We start from the raw sequence: 22,357 nt of genomic DNA on the forward strand, positions 1-22,357 counted from the left end.
TCACTATCGAGATTGAACAGGGTAACTCTATTAATTTTTTAGGCTTAACTATTACGAAAGTGCAAAATAAATTAGATTTTTCAATATATCATAAACCTTCACACAAGGACACAGTCATACATAACAGTTCAAATCACCCTTATACACACAAAATGGCTGCATTTAACTCTTTTATACGCAAACTTCTTAATACGCCACTCTCAACAGAAAATTACAACGAAGAACGTAATATCATTAAACAAATAGCACTGAACAACGGCTACAATCCGTCCATTATAGATAAAATTATAAATAAAAAACAAATACAGACAACAGTAAACTCTATTTATCCGAAACCAAATACAGAACACGAACAATTTAAAACAATTACATACATAGGAGAGCCTAGCGAAAAAGTTTCAAAACATTTGTCAAAATGTGGTTTTAAAAATAGCTTTCAGAACTAACAACACAATAGGAAAATATTTAAAAAACAATAAGTCGAAATGTCCAAAATCCCAAAAATCAGGTGTCTACAGGTTGAAATGTGGATCTTGTCCTAAAATTTATATTGGACAAACAGGTAGATCCTTCAAGAAACGCATTAACGAACAATAAGAGCGTTTAAAAACAATAGTCTAGATTCTAATTATGCTACACACTTAAACACAGAAAAACACATTTTTGACGACAATTTTGATATTTTACACACAGCCACAAAAAGTAGAAAATTAAATTTATTGGAAGTCATGGATATTAACAAAATGAAACATTCAAATGTATTGCTTAACGATCAATTAGATTTAAATACCTCACCTTTATTGAACTTAAATTTTCGCAACAGCATTAATTATGGTTTTATGGTCATTTTTCGGTATATATAGTAGCAGGTAATTTGTAAATATTACATTTGACAAAGACACGGTATTGTCGAAATAATTGTCATGTAAATATATATAATTTCGTGAACATCTGAACTTTTAGTTCTTATTTATTTTGATAAATGGCTTTTCATCAAGTAAAAGCCACCTCAGTTCAAGTATTATCATTATTATTATTATTATTGTTATTATTATTATTATTGTTATTATTATGTCACGCAATTTGATAGTTTTGTGAACACCTATTCGAAAAACTTCAACGTAAAACGGCAAAGTGATCATTGTTCCTTCGGAACTACCTCGAAGTTGTCGGGCTCGTAGTTTCTGTTAAATAGAATTTCGCTTTGGCAAAAACGTCGTTATTCAATGCCCTCGCGAACCTCATAACTTTGAGCCGGATGCGAATAAATTTACATAAGGTACGGCGAATTCCCATCCCTTATAGCGACCCTATCGGAAAGTTTTACTTTATTTTGCGACGCGGCAAGCAAAGAAACGTCTACTTACATTTTTGACAATAATCTTCGAACTCGAAAGGATTTTCCGTGAATATGGAATTACCCGTACGCCGTACGTCATACGTTCTGTGCCTACGTGTAATAAGGGTCCGTGGATTTATCGCTCGCTGCGGTGTTTCGAATTCCAATCGCGAATTACCACGGCCGGTGATTCGACACGCGAAATAAATCATTTCAATTAGGTCGTCGCTTAGTCTGGGTCGCTTTTATTTACAAAGACTGATGCAGAACAGGTAATTTAGCGGTTGATGATTGATTGCCCCGTCATACCCGTACTGGGAAATTTTTAAGCTGAGTTGGGACCATGTTACAACAAACAAAGATGTGATATTGCGCATGTAGGCGGGGCCAACGGGTCACGTCACGCGTAGCTTGATTTGGAGGAATTCCCAACCAAATCTCATCGTTTATGAACCTTAAAGGTGAAAATTTCCATTTTCCATCCTTTGAAACCAAAGCAATGGACATTTTTCATCTAAAACCAAAATTATGAAAGCGCTACGTTGATGAAACGTGGGACCTAGAGGACCATCAAAAAAATTTTTTTTTCTGTCCGTTCTCCGTTATCTGTTTCTCCGTTCTCTGTTCCAGGATTTTTCGACTATAACTTCCGACCGGTTTATGCTACATGCTTCAAATTTTGCTCCTTTTTAACAGTCCATGAGGTGCATAAGATGTGTAAAAATGGCTGTGGCCGAGTTTCGGCGTCTTTTTTTTTTTCGATTTTCGGCTGTTCTTTCGAGATTTGACAGGCAAATAGCGTTCGGTCCCCTAAAGGCAGGTGTTGTAATTGAGGGGGTTGGGAGGTCGGGAAGAATTAAAAAAAAATAAAAAATCGCGGTTGCAGGGGCCTAACAACAAAAATCATTTCTCGAAAACTGTCTATGCAACCCAAAAAATTCTTGAACGAAAAGACGCACAAGATTTGGCCCCCAAAACTTTTATTGTTAGTAATTCTCCAAGAATGTGGGCCACACGTTCAAAGAAACTGAACCCCTAATAGTGAAAATTGGGTATAACTAAAAGACTGTGTTTCAGATGTTAGTTTCTTTTACGTGACGACATAACCCGTATAGACAGTTAAAACTTTTGTGTTTAAGGTATTGTAAAGGGTGTAAAGTTTGCTAAATTTGCAGATATCGACTTCAAATTTAGCAGAGAATTAAAAATCCAAGCCCAAATTGGGTACACTCAAATTTATTATTTATTATTTTGGCATCCAGAAAAAAATGCTTTATATATTTATTTCGGGTATTTTTTCGATTATATACAGGGTTTTCCAATAATAGACAAAAATCTAAAAGGCTAAGAAAATTGTTTTTTTTTCAGAAAAAATTACTAACTGCGAATCAGAAATCAGAAAAAATATGGTCAATCGTATAGGTCGTAATATGAATTATTATTTGTTGTAGTTGTATTATAATTATGAAAATCACTATACCTCGGGTTCCGTCAAAACGCGATAACGTCATTCATTGTGAGGGGAGAGAATTTCAGGTCTCGTCTATCATACAGGGTGCGCGAGATAGGTGAAATAATATAATTGGAAATCGTTATCACTTACACCATTTTTTATATTTATCAATGTTTGTTGTGACTTAGGCGATACGTGAAAGACGCTTTATATAGGGTGTATGCACAATATAATTACGCGAAGCGGTTTCTTTTTTAAATAAAAAGCTGCCTCGGGCAACTTGCTACTAACTTGCGAAAGCAATCTTGTTTTGCTTATTGCTCCAACTGAAAGTCATGGCCAACTGGGATTATTTAACAAAAGAGAGAGAAGAGAGAAGTACTACTAGGGATTTTTTTTTAATATAAATCGGCAAGGAATTCTTATTCAGTACAAAGAATACACAACACCGTTTGTAAAATCTTTGATTACGGTTTGATTTTCATTTTTTTTTTCTGTTCAATAGATCTCTCAAAAGCGCACTGAAATCTTATGTTGCTTTTGACATCAACCTAAAGTCATGGCCAACTGGGACTAATTTTTGATGTCAAATATCGAGAAGGGCTATTAGAGATTTCTTTAAGAATAAAGCGTCTTTTTCTCTACTTATTCAGGACTACAAAAAACCTAACTTATACTAATTTTTAATAATTACTCCTGTATAATGTTTGTTTATAGGTCACTTTTGATAATTCTGTTTTGCTGAATAAATCTTACTAAAGAGAAAAGAAACGGTTTTTTCATATAGCATCGACTAAAGTCATGGCTACTGCTGATAAGGACAAACCCTCTTCTCAGTTAGTCACAATTCTTGCTTTTAACTCTGTGCTTGTATGTGGAGATATTATAGGCTTTCTATTATTTTCTAACGTATTTGTGACAATGCTGACAATTTTTTTTTATTTGACAGAGACAGTATTAGAAATATGAAAACAATGAAGTTGAATACACTGCTCAAAACTTTGAAAAATAGTACTTTAAGAGTAGTATCAGTTTTTTTATGAACCCCTGGACCTGATTGTTGACCTACACATAAGACTCGACACTGTATTCTCAGTGTGGCATTTGTGCAGTTTTACTGGTCCCTTTCTCAGCAACAAATTCATTAAACACTTAGGTCGAATACCTATCCATCTGCCTGCTATTCTCGGGATCATTGACAATCATCATAGGTAAAATATTAAGGGTATGAAACACAGAACAAACGGAGCATAACACAAAAGGAAATAAAAAATCATGTACCTGCGACGTGTAATAATTTTTTTTAATCTAGTCCTTATTGTTTTAATTAATGCCATGTATTGTTAATTAGTGTTTAAACCAGATATATTAACACAATTGACACCCACCTACAAGGTTAATTTAAAAAAAAAAGTGCAAATTCAAAAGTTTGGATACGACTTTTGCTCTATTTTCTTATGTAATGTCAGAAAAACAAACGACGATCGCAAGCTGTCAAAATGAAAGCAACGTTATTTTTTTTAATGGAATGCCCTATATATTATTAGTTTAAATTGTAGACCTTTTTTTTTAAATTTCCGAAACATATAGTTTATGGACATTTCATTTAGCCGTATTACAACCATATTATCTATGTTTGCAATTGTTTTGACAACTAATCAAACCTAAAGATCTGCAGCGTAAGTTAAATAACTTGAGACATTTCAAGTGGGTTATACTGAGGAAGAAAAACGCCAAATAATAAAATTGTATTATTCACATAATTTCGCAAGAGTTAAAAGAGAATATCGACAAATATATCCGGGTAGAAGAGTTCCTTCAATAAATACAATTAAAATAGTAATTAAACAATTTGAGGACCGAAATAGTGTCACACGAAAGACCAGAGCAATAGAAAGAAATTTTGATGAAGACCTCAATATATTACTTAACTTTCAAGGTAAATTATTACACTATCATCATGACTTTAAGTTCTACTTCCTTAATTTTTATATTTCACATTTTTTAGAAAATCCTGAACACTCTATACCTGACGTTAAAATATTATCCGGAAAGTCCTATAGTAAAATTCAACGAACTTTAAAAAATAAAAGTTTCAGCCGTATATGATGAACATAAAAGTCAGAGACCCGAGTTTTGCAATGAAATATATACGAAGGGGTACCCAAAAAAAAACCGGAATCATTTTTTATAAACTATATATTGTTTTGAAAATCACAGAACGACCTTATCCCCTTCAAAATACTCTCCATTACAACTAATACATTTGTCCCGGCGGTGCTTCCACTGTTCGAAACATTTTTTATATTCATCTTGGGCTATAGCCGACAGCTCATCCCTCGTTTTTTTCCTGACCTCTTCAACGTTGTCAAATCGCTGTCCTTTCATGTCCCTTTTCATACGTGGAAATAAGAAGAAGTCACACAGAGCGAGATCAGGCGAGTAAGGTGCATGGGGCAGAGGAACCATGCCATTTTTAGCCAAAAACTGCTTAACAGAAATGGCTGTGTGTGCAGGTGCATTATCGTGGTGAAAGAATCAGTCCCTTGTCCGCCACAAATCGGATCTTTTTTGTCGAATACTGTTGCGCAATCTTCTTAAAACTTCCAGATAAAAAGCTTGATTAACGGTCTCACCTGGTGGAACGAACTCTGCATGAACTACACCGTTGATGTCGAAAAAGCAAATCTGCATCGTTATGATGTTTGATTTGACCTGACGACATTTTTTTGTACGGGGAGACAGTGACGTCTTCCATTGGCTGGACTGTTGCTTCGTTTCTGGATCGTAACCATAGCACCATGACTCGTCACCAGTAACTTTGAAAGAAAATCTGGATCCGTTTCAAGCTGTTGATTCAAAGCATGACATGTTTCAACTCGATGTTCTTTTTGCATGTCAGTCAGAACACGAGGAACAAACTTGGCAGCAACTCTTTTCATTCCAAAATCTTCGGTTAAAATTCGCTGAACCGTGCTCCAAGAGAACCCACTAATCTTTGATAATTGTTCAATTATTTGTCGACGGTCTGTGAGCACAAACTCTCGAATCTTTTCAATATTTTCGTCGATTCGAGCAGTTGATGGACGTCCAGAACGAGGTCGGTCATCAATTGACTCGTCAAACCACTGGTACACTTGAGTTTTTCCCATCGCATCGTCTTTATAAGCTGTTTTTAACATTGAAACAGTTTCAGCAGCACTTTTACCGAGCAGAAAACAAAATTTCACAGCTGCACGTTGTTCTTTTAAACTTGCCATCGAAAAAAATAACAAAAAAAACAGCGTTAACAAAAAATTGCACTGCAAGTAAACAAAACAAGTTAAATTTAAAACGAAGGTGGCGTTGAACTCGCAATAAGTTGTACTATCCACAACCTAGCGGCAGAAAGGTGTACTATACAAGCTCTGCGCTCGGCAATTCAATTCCGGTGTTTTATGGGTACCCCCTCGTAGAAGATCTCAAGAAGATGGAAATTGTCCAAACAAAATAATGTTAGGAATTATTTTAATTTAATTTGGCATCAAGATGGCGCAACCGGTTACCGATTATCTAAATAATAAATATAGACTTTGAATCGGTATGCAAGGAACTATCAAATGGTCCGCCGACAAATGATCTGCCGACCTGAATCCTTGTGACCTATTTTTAGTAGAGATACTTAAAAAATAAAATTTGTTATAAAAGGCCTGAAAGTTTACAAGTGATAAATAATATCGTTTTACATCTAAACACAGAAAACCCCCGATTTTATCACCTGGTGTATTAATAGAACATTGAAAGGAAATATTGTCCGATTTAAAGAAAATAATGGAAGTTATGTGAAAAATGATTAGCATTAAATATAATTTTATTATTTAACTTACGCTGCAGATCCTTAGTTTTGATTGGCCGTGTTAGTGTTGATTGTTGTATATCAAATTTATATTTGCGCGCTGACCGGTTTCTATTTTTCGACTGACTGACTAGGGCGCGGCGCTCCGCCTTTATAGCACGAGACGCTTTTGCGGTGTAGCCGGTCCACACATTCCCTATATACATCAATATAATATTTTAAAAATACCAAAACAGAACTGTCGATATTTTTCGGCAGATTTGCTAATGAATGGTCGACAGTTTTAATTGATGGTAACATTTTGTTTCAGAGGAATGCACGGCAGACAGATGCAGCAGGGTTCCGTGTCAACACGGAGGCAAATGCCTCACTAGCGAAACGTCTGCCGTCTGCTTGTGTCCTCTGGGATTTTCGGGAGATTTATGCGAGATACGAGTTGACCTACAGGTAAGCTATCATATCACGATGGTTTAAAAAATTTATAAAGGGAGAAAAAATTAACAAAAATTTAAGAATTCTTTCACGATAATTATAAAAAATTAAAATTCTTAAGACCCACTTTTAAAAATGGTGGTAATTAAGGAAATAGTAGTAATAATGGTTTTCAAATATTAGTATCAATTGAGTATAAGTTTTCGGTAAATTAAGGATAAATTCCTGCTACAACTTTGTATTCAAAATTAGTTTTATTACGTTTCATAATACCTATGTTTATTTTATAACCTTTGTTTAAACTACTTTTAATTTTTATCTCCAATTGTTAACTTTTTTAATTCATTTATATACATATATTATATTACATATATATATATATATATATATATATATATATATATATATATATATATATATATATATATATATATATATATATATATATATATATATATATATAGAAGAAGCGAAGGACAGTAACGGGGCTACTGGTAACACACAAACAAACTGTTAATTCTTGGGATCACCCCAACATTGATGGATGGCCGTAAAGGGAAGAATAAAAGATGTTGAAGGTCAAAGCAAAGTGGCAATTTGTTGTAATATCTAGCTTTCGCCCCTGGATACAGGCTTCATCAGGACACTAAGTCATATAGAGAACAAAAAAAAACATTTCATCAGAGTTAACAATCTAACCAAAAAAAAGTAAAAAACTTACACAACACGCCTCTTTCAACCTCTACATATAGAGAGATGACATTGGTGTATAAAATAAGGTATTTGGCCAGTTACAATTATCGACATAACACTCGATGGATGAAATTTATGGAAAAAAACTGTAAAAAAATATTAACCTCGACGATAACGTTACAAAACAATCACACTAACACAAAACGTTAAGGTCAATAAAATATCCGGAATAATAAAATATTTAAAGATGAAAAAAAAACAACCAATTTGTTACAAACGACACTCCGTATTGTCGAGAAGGAAACTAAATGTGCGGGAACTTATTGACAATTCGCAATAACCTAAAACAGTCAATCCTAAAACCGGTCAATGATACCAACTCCACAGCCAACTAAAACATATGTAAAACCCCAAACAAGGGAAGGAATTTTAAACAAAATTCATTCAAATATGCAACCCATTATACACTATTTCTTCAACATCTTTTATTCCTTCCTTTACGGCGAACCATCAAAGTTGGGGTGATCCCAAGAATTAACAGTTTGTTTGTATATATAAGTTGAATAAGTTTTGTTACTGTTATAAATAATTTACCAGCAATGCAACCATTTTTTAAGAGTAGAAAAAATGCAAAAAAGCCATTAGACAATTATGGAAACCTTTTTAAAAAAACTGAAGGGAAACTTAGCGTCTGCTATTTGAAATATGAAAGTTACGACCTAGGAGCCAAGCATCTGAGTGCCTGTTTTTCGAATAGGTAATATTGATTCCAACCAATCCTAACTTTTCTGAAAGACACATCACATTTTTATTACACCCGGTATAAATCGAAAATGAACATTGGTGAAAAACCTGAGATGCTGTGAAGGCTGTCTGATTGCCTATAGATTTCTATGGATTTTCGGATTTTTCTTTGGTAAAACAATTATGCAAGATGCAAGATTTTCAGTTTTATCGAATAAGATTTTATGTCCGGTTTTATGATTGTGTTCGACTGATGAGTTTATTTGTCATAATATTAAGGCTATGTTGTTTGAGCCTAGTCGAAATTTTTCATCTTGTCTCTACAATGTATTCTGGTACCGCAAACGGAATTTTCTCTTTTTGAGGAAGTGGTAAATCGGGTTTTAACATTATATATCTTAAGAACTTTACATATGTGGTGATTGATGTTTTGAATAAAAGAAAGGACAACAATGGCATTGTCTTTGGAGGATTATGTTGAAATTATTTTGTGAAAGAACGCTTAATATCTCTAGTGTGGAAATTATTAGAGACAAGGGCAAATGTAAGATGTTTTAGTTTAGGGTTCAGTGACTCAGGTTAAGATAGTTATACAAGTATAGATGTATACATGTATATTGTCTAAGAGCCAGTGGGCGGCTACCTGCATGTATTTGACCAGACCTGGGTTTTTGTACATTGAGGCCCCTTTACCTACTATACATGATGTGGGGACCCACTAAGTCCAAAGCGGTGGACCCAGGTACTGCGCAGGTGAGACAGGTATTGATTTTTGGCGAATTTTAAATATATTTGACCACGGCTGCCGTTTTGAAATCTTAAAATATATTATTATTTTTATCGAAAAGTAATAATGGCAGACCCTTAGCATGCGGTTAACATTATGGCAGATAGTTTTGGAAATGCTCAAAAAAATATTTTGAAAGTATTTGACCAGATCTGCCATTGAGATATATTATTCGTTATAGTTTTAGAAGCTTATATTAATAACGGCAGACGTTTTTATTGAGTACACTCCTCAGTAGATAACAAAATCTTTACTATTACCCGGTCAGATGTATATGTATTAAGATTGCTGTTTTACATAAAAATAACTCACTTTATAAGATTGATGATAAATGAAGTCGATATATTACGAAACGATCTGAAATGTTGGGGTATAATGCAAGTATGAAAAAACAATTTTTCAATTTTTTTTTACTTATTTAAGACAAAATTTGAAAGGTGTCGGAGTCATATTTGTCGTAGGTTAACTCTTCTTCATTATCCATTGAATCGGACTCTGTAAAAATAAACCGTAAATTGTAAGATATAAACAACTAGTAAATTGATCCGAATATATTTGATAAAGAATTAATTTTTATCAACTTACCAGGGACATTGGTGATTAAGTCGCTAACAAAAGATGAAAGTTGATCTCCATCGAACCATTTAAAGACAAATGTGTTGTCCTGCTCAATCCAATGGGCCAAGGTTGAAGGTTGCTTTTTGTAAGCGTTTTTCCAAATAGTTGAAATGTAATAGGCTCTCAGAAATTATTGGTAGAGTTCACTCTACATGTTGGTATTGAGGTTGCGTCAAAATTTTGTATTTTATTAATAAAATTTTCATTCACATCCGAAGCTTTGTAATTACTCACGGTACTACCAAGGGTCCTTCCTCCAACGACTGATCTAATTCAGCACCAATATCTTTTTCTACGACTTCATCTGTCTCAGAAACGTTTACGTCTTTTACAAGATTACTAAGTACTATTGTATCATCAGTTTTTGAGCCAACAGCTAATGTTGATGGTTGCTCAGTTGCAAACGAGGACATAGTGGGTTGTTGGGTAGCTTCTTTGTTGAGATCGGTTGCATTTTTTTTTCAGCCGTAAACGCTTTGTAACAACTACTGCTATATACAGAATCAAAAATTTCGTCCGGTAGCATTATTTCATTGAATTTTAATTTATAATGTTACCTTAACCTCAAAATTTGTCCATATTTTTCCATCTTTTGAAATTGTCAACAATTTCTCAATCTTTGCTGTAGCACAAAAAACACACTTCACTAGTTCTTTTTCACTCGACATAAGGTCAGAGATATTTAACGAATAATAGGTTAATTAAAGAAAAATAACATAAAGCAACACTGTGTATTTTATTAAATTCACTAAACAGGAGGCATCTCCATTCACAAAAAGACTGAAAACATCTGACAAAAACCGTTAGGTTGGGATTATAACAGAGCCATCTCAGGTATAAACCCTACATTATTTAAGTGGTGTTAGCTATAAAATAAAATACTATAAGCTGGAATGAGTAGAATAGTAATACGTAGGAGAAAGAAAAAAGAGACCTAAATGCAGTGTATGCATACATCTGTCCGGGTAGTAGTATAGATTTTGTTATCTACTGAGGAGTGTACTCAATAAAAACGTCTGCCGGTATAAATATAAGTTTTTAAGACTATAACGAACAATATATCTCAATGGCAGATCTGGCCAAATACTTTCAAAATTTTAAAGCATTTTCAAAACTGTCTACTAATGGTCTACCATTATTATTTTTCGATAATAATAATAATATATTTTAAGATTTCAAAACGGCAGCCGTGGTTAAATATATTTAAAATTCGCCAAAAATCAATACCTGCCTCACCTGCGCAGTACCTGGGTCAACCGCTATGGGCTTAGTGGGTCCCCACATCACGTATAGTAGGTATAGGGGCCTCAATGTACAAAAACCCAGGTCTTGGCAAATACATGCAGGTAGTCGCCCACTGGCTCTTAGACTAATAGATCTGATTTTTTATTTTGGTTGGTTGGTTTTGGCATTATGTTCCTTAAGAACTTTTGTTGGGTGGTCAGTAATGTTTTGAATAAAAGGAAACACCACAGCGACACAAGTTGTTACTTTCATTAAACGGTTTTCTTGTTATAATGTCAGTGGAAAGTTGTTTCTTTTTGTAATACAGGCGTAATTATAGCCCTTTTTTCTTTGTATTATTTTCTCTTCTATTATTGTGAGTAATTTTTTTCTGCGTTTTTCTATTCCATTTTGTAGTTATTTATTAATTTTAACTAATAAAGTCCAATTATTTATTTTGTTCATGTTACGTTCCCTAGGCGTTATTCTAAAATAAGAGTTTCCTAGTCCGATAGGACGTCTGCCGTATTTCGCATCCAAAACGGATCCACGAAACTTTAACGGCGCAGACATACGTTCGTCTGCAGAGTGCGAAAATTAGATTCGCACGGCAAGTTAATTTTAGTTGCGTTGTACTTATACCACAATTCGCGGTCTAATGAATGTTTACTGTTATAAGTTAAGACATTCACAGAAGTTTGTTCGTTACTGTTGCGACGTAACACAATGCGGTGTTGTATTTTCAATTATTCTCTCGCTTCGCCGAGACGTACTTTTAAATCTACGGCTATCTACGAAGGTCGTTCGATAAGTCGTCAGAAAATCTTAGATATAGGGATGTAGTATCGGAAACTCATTTTAAAGAGATGAAAAGAACGAAGTATGGCTTTGGTCTCATCTTAAACAATGCTGTAGCTCTATGTGTGAAAGCTTTGACACCCATATCAGAAAGGATGATACATATTCAATTAACAGCAAGCCCAGTTGACATTAAAAGAAAGGCAATTAAAAGAATTGAATGCAGGGTCATCTAAAAAGAAAGAACAGATTGCAAACATTTATTTCTTCCGATCTGAAAAAGATATAAACGTGATCCTTTTTACAAAACTTCTGGATTCCTCCTGCGTCTGTTTTTACTGAGTCGAACTTGCTGACGTTTCGCCAATCGTAATGTTGGCTTCTTCAGAGCTTGACTGAAACTGGCTCGTATTTTACTCTGGTACCTTATATATTGTTTGAGGGGGCGGAGCTAAATGAGGGGCCTAAACACCGTCTCGGATGACTGATTCCCAAATTGGTGAGTCTCGGGTTTTTCGTTGGTAGAAGAACTGATTACATGCAACAATTTTAGTTTTGTCGAATAAAATTTTATGTCCGGTTTCATGTATGTTCGGCAACAGCTGATGAATTTATTTGTCTTAATCGTAAGGCTCTTTCGTGTTCTTTGAGTCTAGTAGATATTTTTCATCCGGTGTCTCCAATGTATTCTTTGCCGCATATGCATGGAATACTGTAAGCTCCTGGCATCTAAAATGGAATTTTGTCTTTGACGGACCGAAGATGTTGAGAGATGTCTGGACAAGTGATAAGTCTGGTTTTGACGTTATACTTCTTTAGAACTTTGGATATGTGATCAGTGATGTTTGGAATGTAAGGAAGGATCACAGTGGCCACATTGCTATTGGAAGGCTGTGGTGAAGTGTATTTTTTGATGGAACGCTTAATATCTTTAATGTGGAAATTATTAGAGAGAAGAGCAGAGGTAAGGTGTTTTAATTCTGGGTTTAGTGACTCGGGCTGAGATAGTTTTACAGCTCTGAAAACAAGAGAGTTGATAACCGATGATTTTTGGGCCGGATGATGATGTGACTATGCATTAAGGTATCGGTCTGTGTGCGACCAATTAAAGTGAGAAGGTGTGATTCCAGATTCTCGGACTTTAATATATCTGAAATGATGTCGAGAGTTGCAGGAAAAGGGACTTTGGTAAAAAGTCGTCGAAACTAACTAGAATATCTTGTGTATCTAATGCAATGCCTTTTAATTGTTCAACGAAGTGAAAGAAATTGAGTACGAAACTGTCAGTTTTCCCTGTAAGGGGTTTTAATAAGGTTGTTGTTAATATGTTGAAGAACCGATGGTGTTGACAATAGATCGAAGGGGTAATATGTTTAAAACGGCCTTCAATTTGAGCATTTCTGTTAAAGAAACTTGCTTTTAATAATTTGATTTCCGTTTATTATTTTAGGGTTGGTAATTATTGTAAACCAAAACTTAAAGTGCGAGGTTGCTGTATTCCCTCGTGTCGTAGCCAACTTGATTTTGTATAAAAAAAAAAACAATAAAATTTTATCTACACATTTAGGGTGCGCACAGCACCTACTAAATATCAAAAATTGCAAATATCTTTTAAAATTATTTAATAAATATAGGTGTATGGCACATCGTTCGACAGCTTTGTTAGAAAACGGATTTTTTATAAAAAATGGGGGTATCCAATTTAAAGAAATATGTGTGTGATATCTCGGCAACTAAAGGCTCTAAGACAAAAACTTACAAAAATGGTTTTTCCCAAAACTCTTTTTCGCACAATTTTTGAAAATCACCATGTAGCTCAAAAACGCCTTGACATATCACGACAGATCGCATTAAATTTATATTTCCAGAGATATCTGGAAAGAAGGCAACCTAGCTCAAAAATATTTTTTAAGTTAAAACGTCATCTACAAGAATGCGGATCCTTTACAAAACCGCGGCCTAGGACGTATAGCCATTGATAGAGAGTTGGAACAACTGACGGTTCTGGGAGAAATAGAAATTACCCGGATACTTCCACCAGGGCTATGGAGAGAAACACTTTAATTCCACGCAGCAATGCCGTGCGGGTGCTTAAAAAACACAAGTTTAGGCCCTATCGGCTCCGATGGTTGCATCAATTACGTGCACTTTGCAGGTGGTAAGGTTTATTCATAGATATAAGAAAGTGACCAATTGCTTTTGAATGGGATTATCCAAGGGTGGTCATTAACATACAATACAACAAAAATATTACCTAAAATTTCGGAATTTAAATTCAGGTAAAATTGTGGTCCGTAATAGAAAATAATTTTATACCTACCTGTGTTTAATATTCTTTGGTTTGGTATACTACTTACTTTAAGCTTATTAGTAATCATTCTTATTTCGTGTGTAATACAGCGTATGTTGAATCGTGTGCGAATTATGCAAAATATGTGCGAGTCTAGTGTATCTCAGGGGATGCTTCTGCCCAAATGTAGAAAACACTATTCTATTGAGTCTAAAGAAGTTCTAAACAATGTTTATTTGACTCTCATTAAACGTGGTGCCAGCAAGCAAGCATCTTTAGAAGAAACGGCCCCATTGACGAACATTCCAACATCAACTGTATGAAAAATTGTGCATGATTCCATTTCAGCGAGGAAAAAAAGAAGCGATGCTGACATTTTCTCGAGTGTAGATGAAAGTGATCAGGATATAAAACGGCATAAAATTTACCAGTTATACGAGGAACAAAGCGAGCCTACGTTAAATATCTTAATTAGGAGGCCTGAAAAAGATGAAACCGGTGTTAAATGTGGAAGAACTACTTTATGGAAGTGTATTCAACACATGGGTTTTAGATTTTGAAAAATTGACAAAAGGTAGGTTTTAATGGAATCTTTTAGAATTCGGAAATGGCCACTGGAATATCTAGAACAAAATTAGGATTTACAGAGAACAACAAAGGCCAATTATTTACTTGGATGAAACCTGGTTCGACACTTGTGATACCCCGGAAAAGGGTTGGGTTGACTCAACTGATAAGTGTAAAACAAACGCGCTATCAAAAAGAGGTAAAAGAATAACTATTTTTCATGCAAACATTTCTCTTAATAGCGTAATTGTAATGGATAATTTTCACGAAGATTATACCAAAAAGCAGAACAATCGTATATCCATATTGCAAATAATATAGAACAAATAATAATTAGAACAGGCGATGATAGCGATAGTGATACTGATATATTATGTGAATAATTTCAAGTAATTTAAGCGGGCAATAAAAATAATTTATAATTTTATTTTAGATTTAAACATAAATACATATATAAATAAATAAATATTGTTTAGTATCTTACCTAACAAAACCCCAAATAATTAAATTCTAAGCAAAGTACGGACCTGTTCGGCCATATTTCATTCTTACAGCTTGCCCGGGTCTTTCCTTAATTCGTATCAGTTAGTCACTTTCTTATATCTATGAATAGATTTTACCTAAACAAATGCCAAGAAGACCCCAATTTTGCCAGGAAAGTTAGAGCGTCACGAGGAGATGTTAGGATATGTTTAAAACGGCCTTCAATTTGAGCATTTCTGTTAAAGAAACTTGCTTTTAATAATTTTATTTCCGTTTTTTATTTTTATTATTGTAAACCAAAACTTAAAGTGCGAGGTTGCTGAATTCCCTCGTGTCGTAGCCAACTTGATTTTGTATTTAAAAAAAAAACAATAAAGTTTTATCTACACATTTAGGACGCGCACAGCGCCTACTATGGTAAATATCAAAAATTGCAAATAACTTTTAAACTACTTAATAAAAATAGGTGTATGGCACATCGTTCGACAGGAAATTTTGTTTGTTAGAAAACTGATTTTTTATAAAAAATGGGATATCCCATTTAAAGAAATATAACTTTGTGTGATATCTCGGGAACTAAAGCCTCTAAGACAAAACGGGTAAAATAGAAAGATTCCCGCTTAAAAAAAAACTTAAAAAATGTTTTTTCCCAAAACTCTTTTCATACAATTAAAGAAGTTATAGAGGGCCTTCAAATTCGCACATTTTTGAGAATCACCCTGTAGCTCAAAAACACCTTGACATATCACGATGCAGATTTCAGTTTTTGACTTCTCTCGAAAATCGAGCCCTTAACATGTATATTAGTTCTGGGCTAACTATGCTGCAAATGCTTAAAGCCATAGAAGAACCTCGAATTTGGACCACCCTGTACACTTCAGGGCATAGCAAAATGTTATTGAGAAATGTAACCTTCATACACTGTTACCGCAAATATCTAGCTAACGGTAAATTTAATAGAAGTAAATGTGGAATATTTTTTTACTTGGAAATTACCGCTCTATCATAATTAAAAAAAAAACTAACAAAAAATGCCGACATTTTTTTTTCTAGTTTCTTACTTGAGCCTCATCCACTCTGGCTTCTTATTAAAAACCTTAGCGTTATCGATTGTAAAATCTCGAGATTCTCCCTTTCATCGTGTTGTTTTTGATAAATTTTGAATTTGCACGTCTATCTGTCCGACGTTTCGTCCTTGGCAACCAGTAAAACGTAATGGAGGTCAACGGAAAAATTCGTATACCGTGGGGATCGATCGCGTGTTCCCATTTCTGAGCTTTTTACACCCTCGCAATAAATGTAAGAGATAAACATCGATCGCTCAAATCCCCAGCATTTGGTGCGGATTTTCCGACAACAATAGAAAATTCACGAATTTGTTTGGCCCGTTTTTTTTTTTTTTATTCGAAAATATTCTACAATTGAACTTGAGCAACGGTTCAAATTGTAAACTAACTTTTAATTACTTTGTTATTTGTTTAATTATTGTTTTTCTTCACGAAAGGTGGAGAAATAAATAACAACAATGAGAATATACAATTAACATGCAGAGTTGCCAAAACTCGATGGTCAATGAAGAAAGGAAAATAATAGGGTTTTAAAGATTGCGACTATAGAACGTTATTAAAAATATTTTATTAACGTTATGTGTATCGTTTTGCACTAAATTATTTTATGGTTGCCAGTAATGCATTTTTACTTTCTCATGTCCATTAAAACGTCTTAAAAAATATTATAACAAAAATTTAAAAATTATTGCAATATTATTATTGGCCCTAAGTGGAACTAGCTGGCAATCTATTCTGTACCTGCTTATATATTGTTTGCGGGGGGCGAAGGTAAAGGAGGGGCATGGACATTGTCTTACTACTACTACTACTTTACTACCTGTTCAAAAATATATCAACATTTTTCAAAGAAACTTCGACAGGCTACTGTAATACTTTTTACAAAACTTCTGGATTCCTCCTGCGTCGGTTTTTTTGCTGAGTCGAACTTGCTGACATTTCGCCAATGATCATGTTGGCTTCTTCAGAGCTTGACTGAAACTGGCTCGTATTTTACTCTATTTTGTCCCCATCCGAGTTCGATACCCTTTCAAACACGATTCATGACAAAGCTTTTAATCTTCATTTATCTACTACCCAAAACCACATTCAGAAATTTGAAAAACTAACGTCAACACTAGGAAAAACCATCAAACTCTTCTAAACTACGAAACACTGTAATAAATGAATCATCGCACCAACTTTCGGAAACGGAAAAATTAGTTCTTTCAAAAGGTTCCAACTTCGTCCTTGCCTCACGTATTATCCCAAAAGACGAAATCATTTCAAATGCCGAGTCTAAACAACTAATGAAATTCGATTTGAAACCGTAAAAATCCTTAAAAAATCAAAAACTCCTAAATATAAGGTTGTTCGGAAAGTCATTTCGTTTTTTCCCGTCAGAGGACTTAATTACGTTTTTTCGAAACCAACTTCACACTTAAGCCGCATAACCATTATATGTCTTGAGAGCTGATATTGCAAGGTTTGTGTGTGAAAAAGTTCTATTAATTCTACGCAGTAGTTTTTGGTTGGTGCCCTTTTAAATATGGAGAGCAATAAGCAGCATTTTCGTCATATTTTACTTTTTTACTTCAGAAAAGGTAAAAATGCTGTCCAAGCGAGAAAAAAATTGACGGATGTGTATGGAGAAGGCGTGTTAACAGTACGCCAGTGCCAGAACTGGTTTGCAAAATTTCGATTCGGCAATTTTGATGTCGAAGATGCACCACGGTCTGGAAGGCCGGTCGAAGCTGACAAAGATGCGATAAAGGCATTAGTTGATGCAAATCGGCGAATAACCACACGAGAGATCGGTGAGAGATTAAATTTGTCGAATTCGACTGTTTATGGCCATTTGAAAGGCATGGGCTTAACCTCGAAGCTCGATGTGTGGGTGCCCCATGTCCTTACGGAGCGAAATTTGTGTCGTCGCGTTGACGTGTGTGATTCGCTCCTCAAACGTCAAGAAAATGATCCATTTTTGAAGCGGATTATTACTGGGGACGAAAAATGGGTTGTATACAACAATGTTAAACGCAAGAGGTCATGGAGCAGAAAAGATGAACCGGCTCAAAGCGTGTCAAAAGCCAACATTCACCAAAAAAAGGTGATGCTCTCCGTTTGGTGGGATGTCAAAGGAATCGTTTTTTTTTTAGCTTTTGCAGGCACAATACAACGATTAATTCAGAAGTCTATTGTCATCAACTGGACAAATTGAATGATTCACTTAAAGAGAAGAGGCCCGAATTAATCAACAGGAAGGGTGTAGTGTTCCACCAGGATAATGCGAGACCTCACACAAGTTTGGTCACTCGCCAAAAACTTTTACAGCTTGAATGGGACGTACTGCAACATCCACCATATTCTCCAGATCTGGCGCCTTCCGACTACTATTTGTTCCGGTCCCTGCAAAATTTTTTGGATGGCAAAACCTTTACCTCAAATGAAGATGTCAAAAACCAGTTTTTTGCCAGCAAGGACCAAAACTTTTATGAGAGGGGAATTATGTTACTGCCAGAAAGATGGCAAAAGGTGTTGGACCAGAATGGCCAATATATAATTTAATAAAATATTTATTCATTATACGAAAACTGTCTTTCATGTTCCCCAAAAAAAAACGAAATGACTTTGCGAACAACCAATACAATATTGCAAAGCCTGAACGAATCTCCCTAAAATCTCTAAAATCCAATCCAGACATCGTAATCCCAAAAGCAGATAAAGGAAATGCTACGGTAGTCATGGACACAAATGAATATCAGGAAAAAATTCAAGATATTCTTACGGACGGATCATATCGTCATCTATGGATCGCAACCTTAAATCTGTTATTAAGGCTTCTTCTCTATCAGACTCCATAAAAAAATCTGTTACCTCTCATGACTCTAAAATTCCACGTCTCTACGGACTCCCAAAGATTCACAAACCCCTTCGACCTATTGTCAGCACCATTGGTTCTCCAACATATTCTCTAGCAAAATATCTAGCTTCCTTATTAAAACCCCTTACAATGAAAACTGACAGTTTCGTACTTAATTCCTTTCACTTTATTGAACAATTAAAAAGCATTATATTGGATACACAAGATATTATTTATTTATTTATTTAGCACTTGGCTATTTACATAAGCAAGTAAAATTTGCATAAACAAAACTATAAACTTCGCAACGTAAGTCTCTTCTTGAACACTTTTGGGCAAGGCGCGCCCTTAATATTATCCGGCATTTCATTAAAATTACAAACACCATCGTAGAATAGAGTTTTCTGTAAATTTGTTGTTTTTACCATAGAAACATTGAAGTAATGATTGGAACGTATATTATATTGATAAAAGTTTCACCTTTTTGCCAACCATAATTTAAGATAGCCTGGTTGGTGATCCAATATTAAATTTGTTGTTCTAATGAACTGCCCGACATTTTTAGCCAATTTAGCTGGTCTAACATACTCTTTATAGGAATATATCTATCACAGTTCAGGATCATTCTCATAACCCTATTTTGTTGTAACTGTAACTTATTTAAATCTTCCTTTGTACAAGATATAAGCAATGAACAAACATATGAAAAATGAGACAAAATTATACACTAACATCCTAGTCCACTGCGACAAAAACCGCGATACACGGTTAAAAACCCTATTTTCTTACCATTTTTTTTGCATAGATATTCAACATGATTACTAAAGCATAATTGTGGATCCAAGATCACCCCTAAATATTTAATTTCGGAAACAAACTCAATTTTATTACCCTGTATATCCACAGAATACCCCGACTTATTAAATTTTTGACAGTTAACCTTAGAACCGATAACCATGCACTTGGTTTTGGAGCTATTTAATTTCGGTTTATTTTGACACAGTCATTCGTAGAAATACTGCATTTCGGTGTTCAGTTTGGTAGCTATTTCTTTGCAATCGTTTCCAGAGACTGAAATAAGCGCGTACGCTTCCCTGCGGTATCCCCCATCTGCTATCCCTATGACCAGAAAGATTATTATTAATTTTAGTCTGGTGAGATCTATCGGATAAAAAGTTCTTTATCCAGTTAGTTTCGACGTAGAATCCCTCTTTACCAAAGTTCCTATTCCTGCAACTCTCGACATCATTTCAGATATATTAAAATCCGAGAATCTGGAACCAAACCTTCTCACCTTAATTGAAAAATGCTAGTCGGGAACATATTTTTCTTATAACGGTCAAATTTTTGAACAAACGTCGGGAACAGCTATGGGTTCTCCACTATCACCAGTCATCGCGAATATATTTATGGAAGCCTTTGAGAAGAAAGCTCTCGACACCTTTCAACAAAAACCAAAATTATGGAAACGCTACCTCGATGATCACTGAAAACAGAATTAAAACACTTCTCTCTAATAATATCCACATTAAAGATATTAAGCATTCTATCAAAAAATACACTTCACGACAACTTTCCAATAGCAACGAGGCCGAAACCAATTCTACACTGGCCACTGTGGCCCTTCCTTACATTCAAAACACCACTGACCACATATCAAAAGTTCTAAAGAAGTATAACGTTAAAACCAGATTTACCACTTGTCCAAAAATCTCTCATCTTCGGCCCGTCAAAGACAAAATTCCAGGTGAGATGCCAGGAGTTCACAGCATTCCATGCATATGCAGCAAAGAATACATTGGATAGACCTGACGAAAAATATCAAGTAGGCTCAAAGAACACGAAAGAGCCTTACGACTAAGACAAATAAACTTATCAGCTGTTGCCGAACACACACATGAAATGTAATCAGTTCTTCTACCAACGAAAAATCCGAGAATCTATAGAAATCTATAAACAGCCTAACAATATTAACAGCGACTCAGGTATCTACCTGTCACCAATTCGGGAATCAATGATCCGAGACGGTGTTTATGCCCCTCATTTAGCTCCGCCCCCCTCAAACAATATATAAGCAGGTACAAAGTAAAATACGAGTCAGTTTCTGTCAAGCTCTGAAGAAACCAACAGGATGATTGGCGAAACGTCAGCAAGTTCGACTCAACAAAAACAGACGCAGGAGGAATCTATAAGTTTTGTAAAAAGTATTAGAGTAGCCCGTGGAAGTTTCTTTGAAAAAAATAATGGAAACATGATTCCAACGTTACTGGATAGCGAAAAGTGTACGACTATGGCATGCATTCAATATGAGCACCGTACGTTACACGATAAATGTCAAAACGGTGGATCATTTGTGGCCACGCGCGAATCAGCTGGCCTTTAATCATCGAATTCACTGCTTCATTAATTCGATGTCGTAGATCTTCAATAGTGTCGAGCATAGAAGGGATTAAAACATGCCCTTCTACGCAACCCCGGAGATAATGGTAGGCCACCATCGATAAAGTTGATCTTCTGCTACTCCTCTTCCTATCTAACGTTCCAGAAGGGTCGTATTCAAGTAACCTCGAACGTCTACAGAAAAATAAGAAGGTGAATCATCTTCAATTTAGGGAAATAACCAGTTTTAAAGCAACGATAATTTGGGAATCAGTCATCCTCATTTAGCTCCGCCCCGATTTGTAATTAGCGTTGTATATTGTTTAATTCCAGATAATCAATAATAATTTTTATTTTCGTAAATGTAAAATGTATTTATGTTACTTAAATTAAACACGTTATCGCTTTGATTTATTCCATTTTTTCACTTTTTTAATTTGTAGCATACTGTTTTGAAAAAACAGAAATTGATATCGCGATATCCAGTCTCATCTTTCTGTAAATTCCAAGTACGGTGTATTCGGACCTAGAATAAAATAGTCGATATGTAGCTAAACGATAACACATATCGACTTAAAACAAGAGTAACAATTTTTGACGATTTGTTTAAGGAAATCTGTTCTATTTTGCAATATCCGTCTAAATAAATAAAATACATGGAAAACAAAAAAAATGTTCTAGGCAAAGTGCCCTCTAGTGACAGATTTCTGAAACTCTTTTACGATGACTTTTACTAAATCGGTGCTTTGTGTAAAATACCAGCTTATTTTGTTGAGAATAAAGCCCACTGCATTAAAAATAAAATA

At 34.8% G+C, this 22,357-nt stretch overlaps 1 protein-coding gene across 1 annotated transcript in view; it reads left to right on the forward strand.

The window, feature by feature from the left end:
- Positions 1-22,357, forward strand: part of LOC132699522 (pikachurin) — a 171,360-nt gene that overhangs the window by 123,858 nt on the left and 25,145 nt on the right. Inside the window, exon 8 of the mRNA XM_060666294.1 lies at positions 6,938-7,074. Coding sequence (XP_060522277.1) covers positions 6,938-7,074 — 137 coding nt within the window. The remainder of the gene's footprint in view (positions 1-6,937; positions 7,075-22,357) is intronic.

Source organism: Cylas formicarius, unplaced genomic scaffold (genome assembly GCF_029955315.1).
Source record: "Cylas formicarius isolate icCylForm1 unplaced genomic scaffold, icCylForm1.1 PGA_scaffold_10__41_contigs__length_53128322, whole genome shotgun sequence".
Classification (NCBI taxonomy): Eukaryota; Metazoa; Arthropoda; class Insecta; order Coleoptera; family Brentidae; genus Cylas; species Cylas formicarius.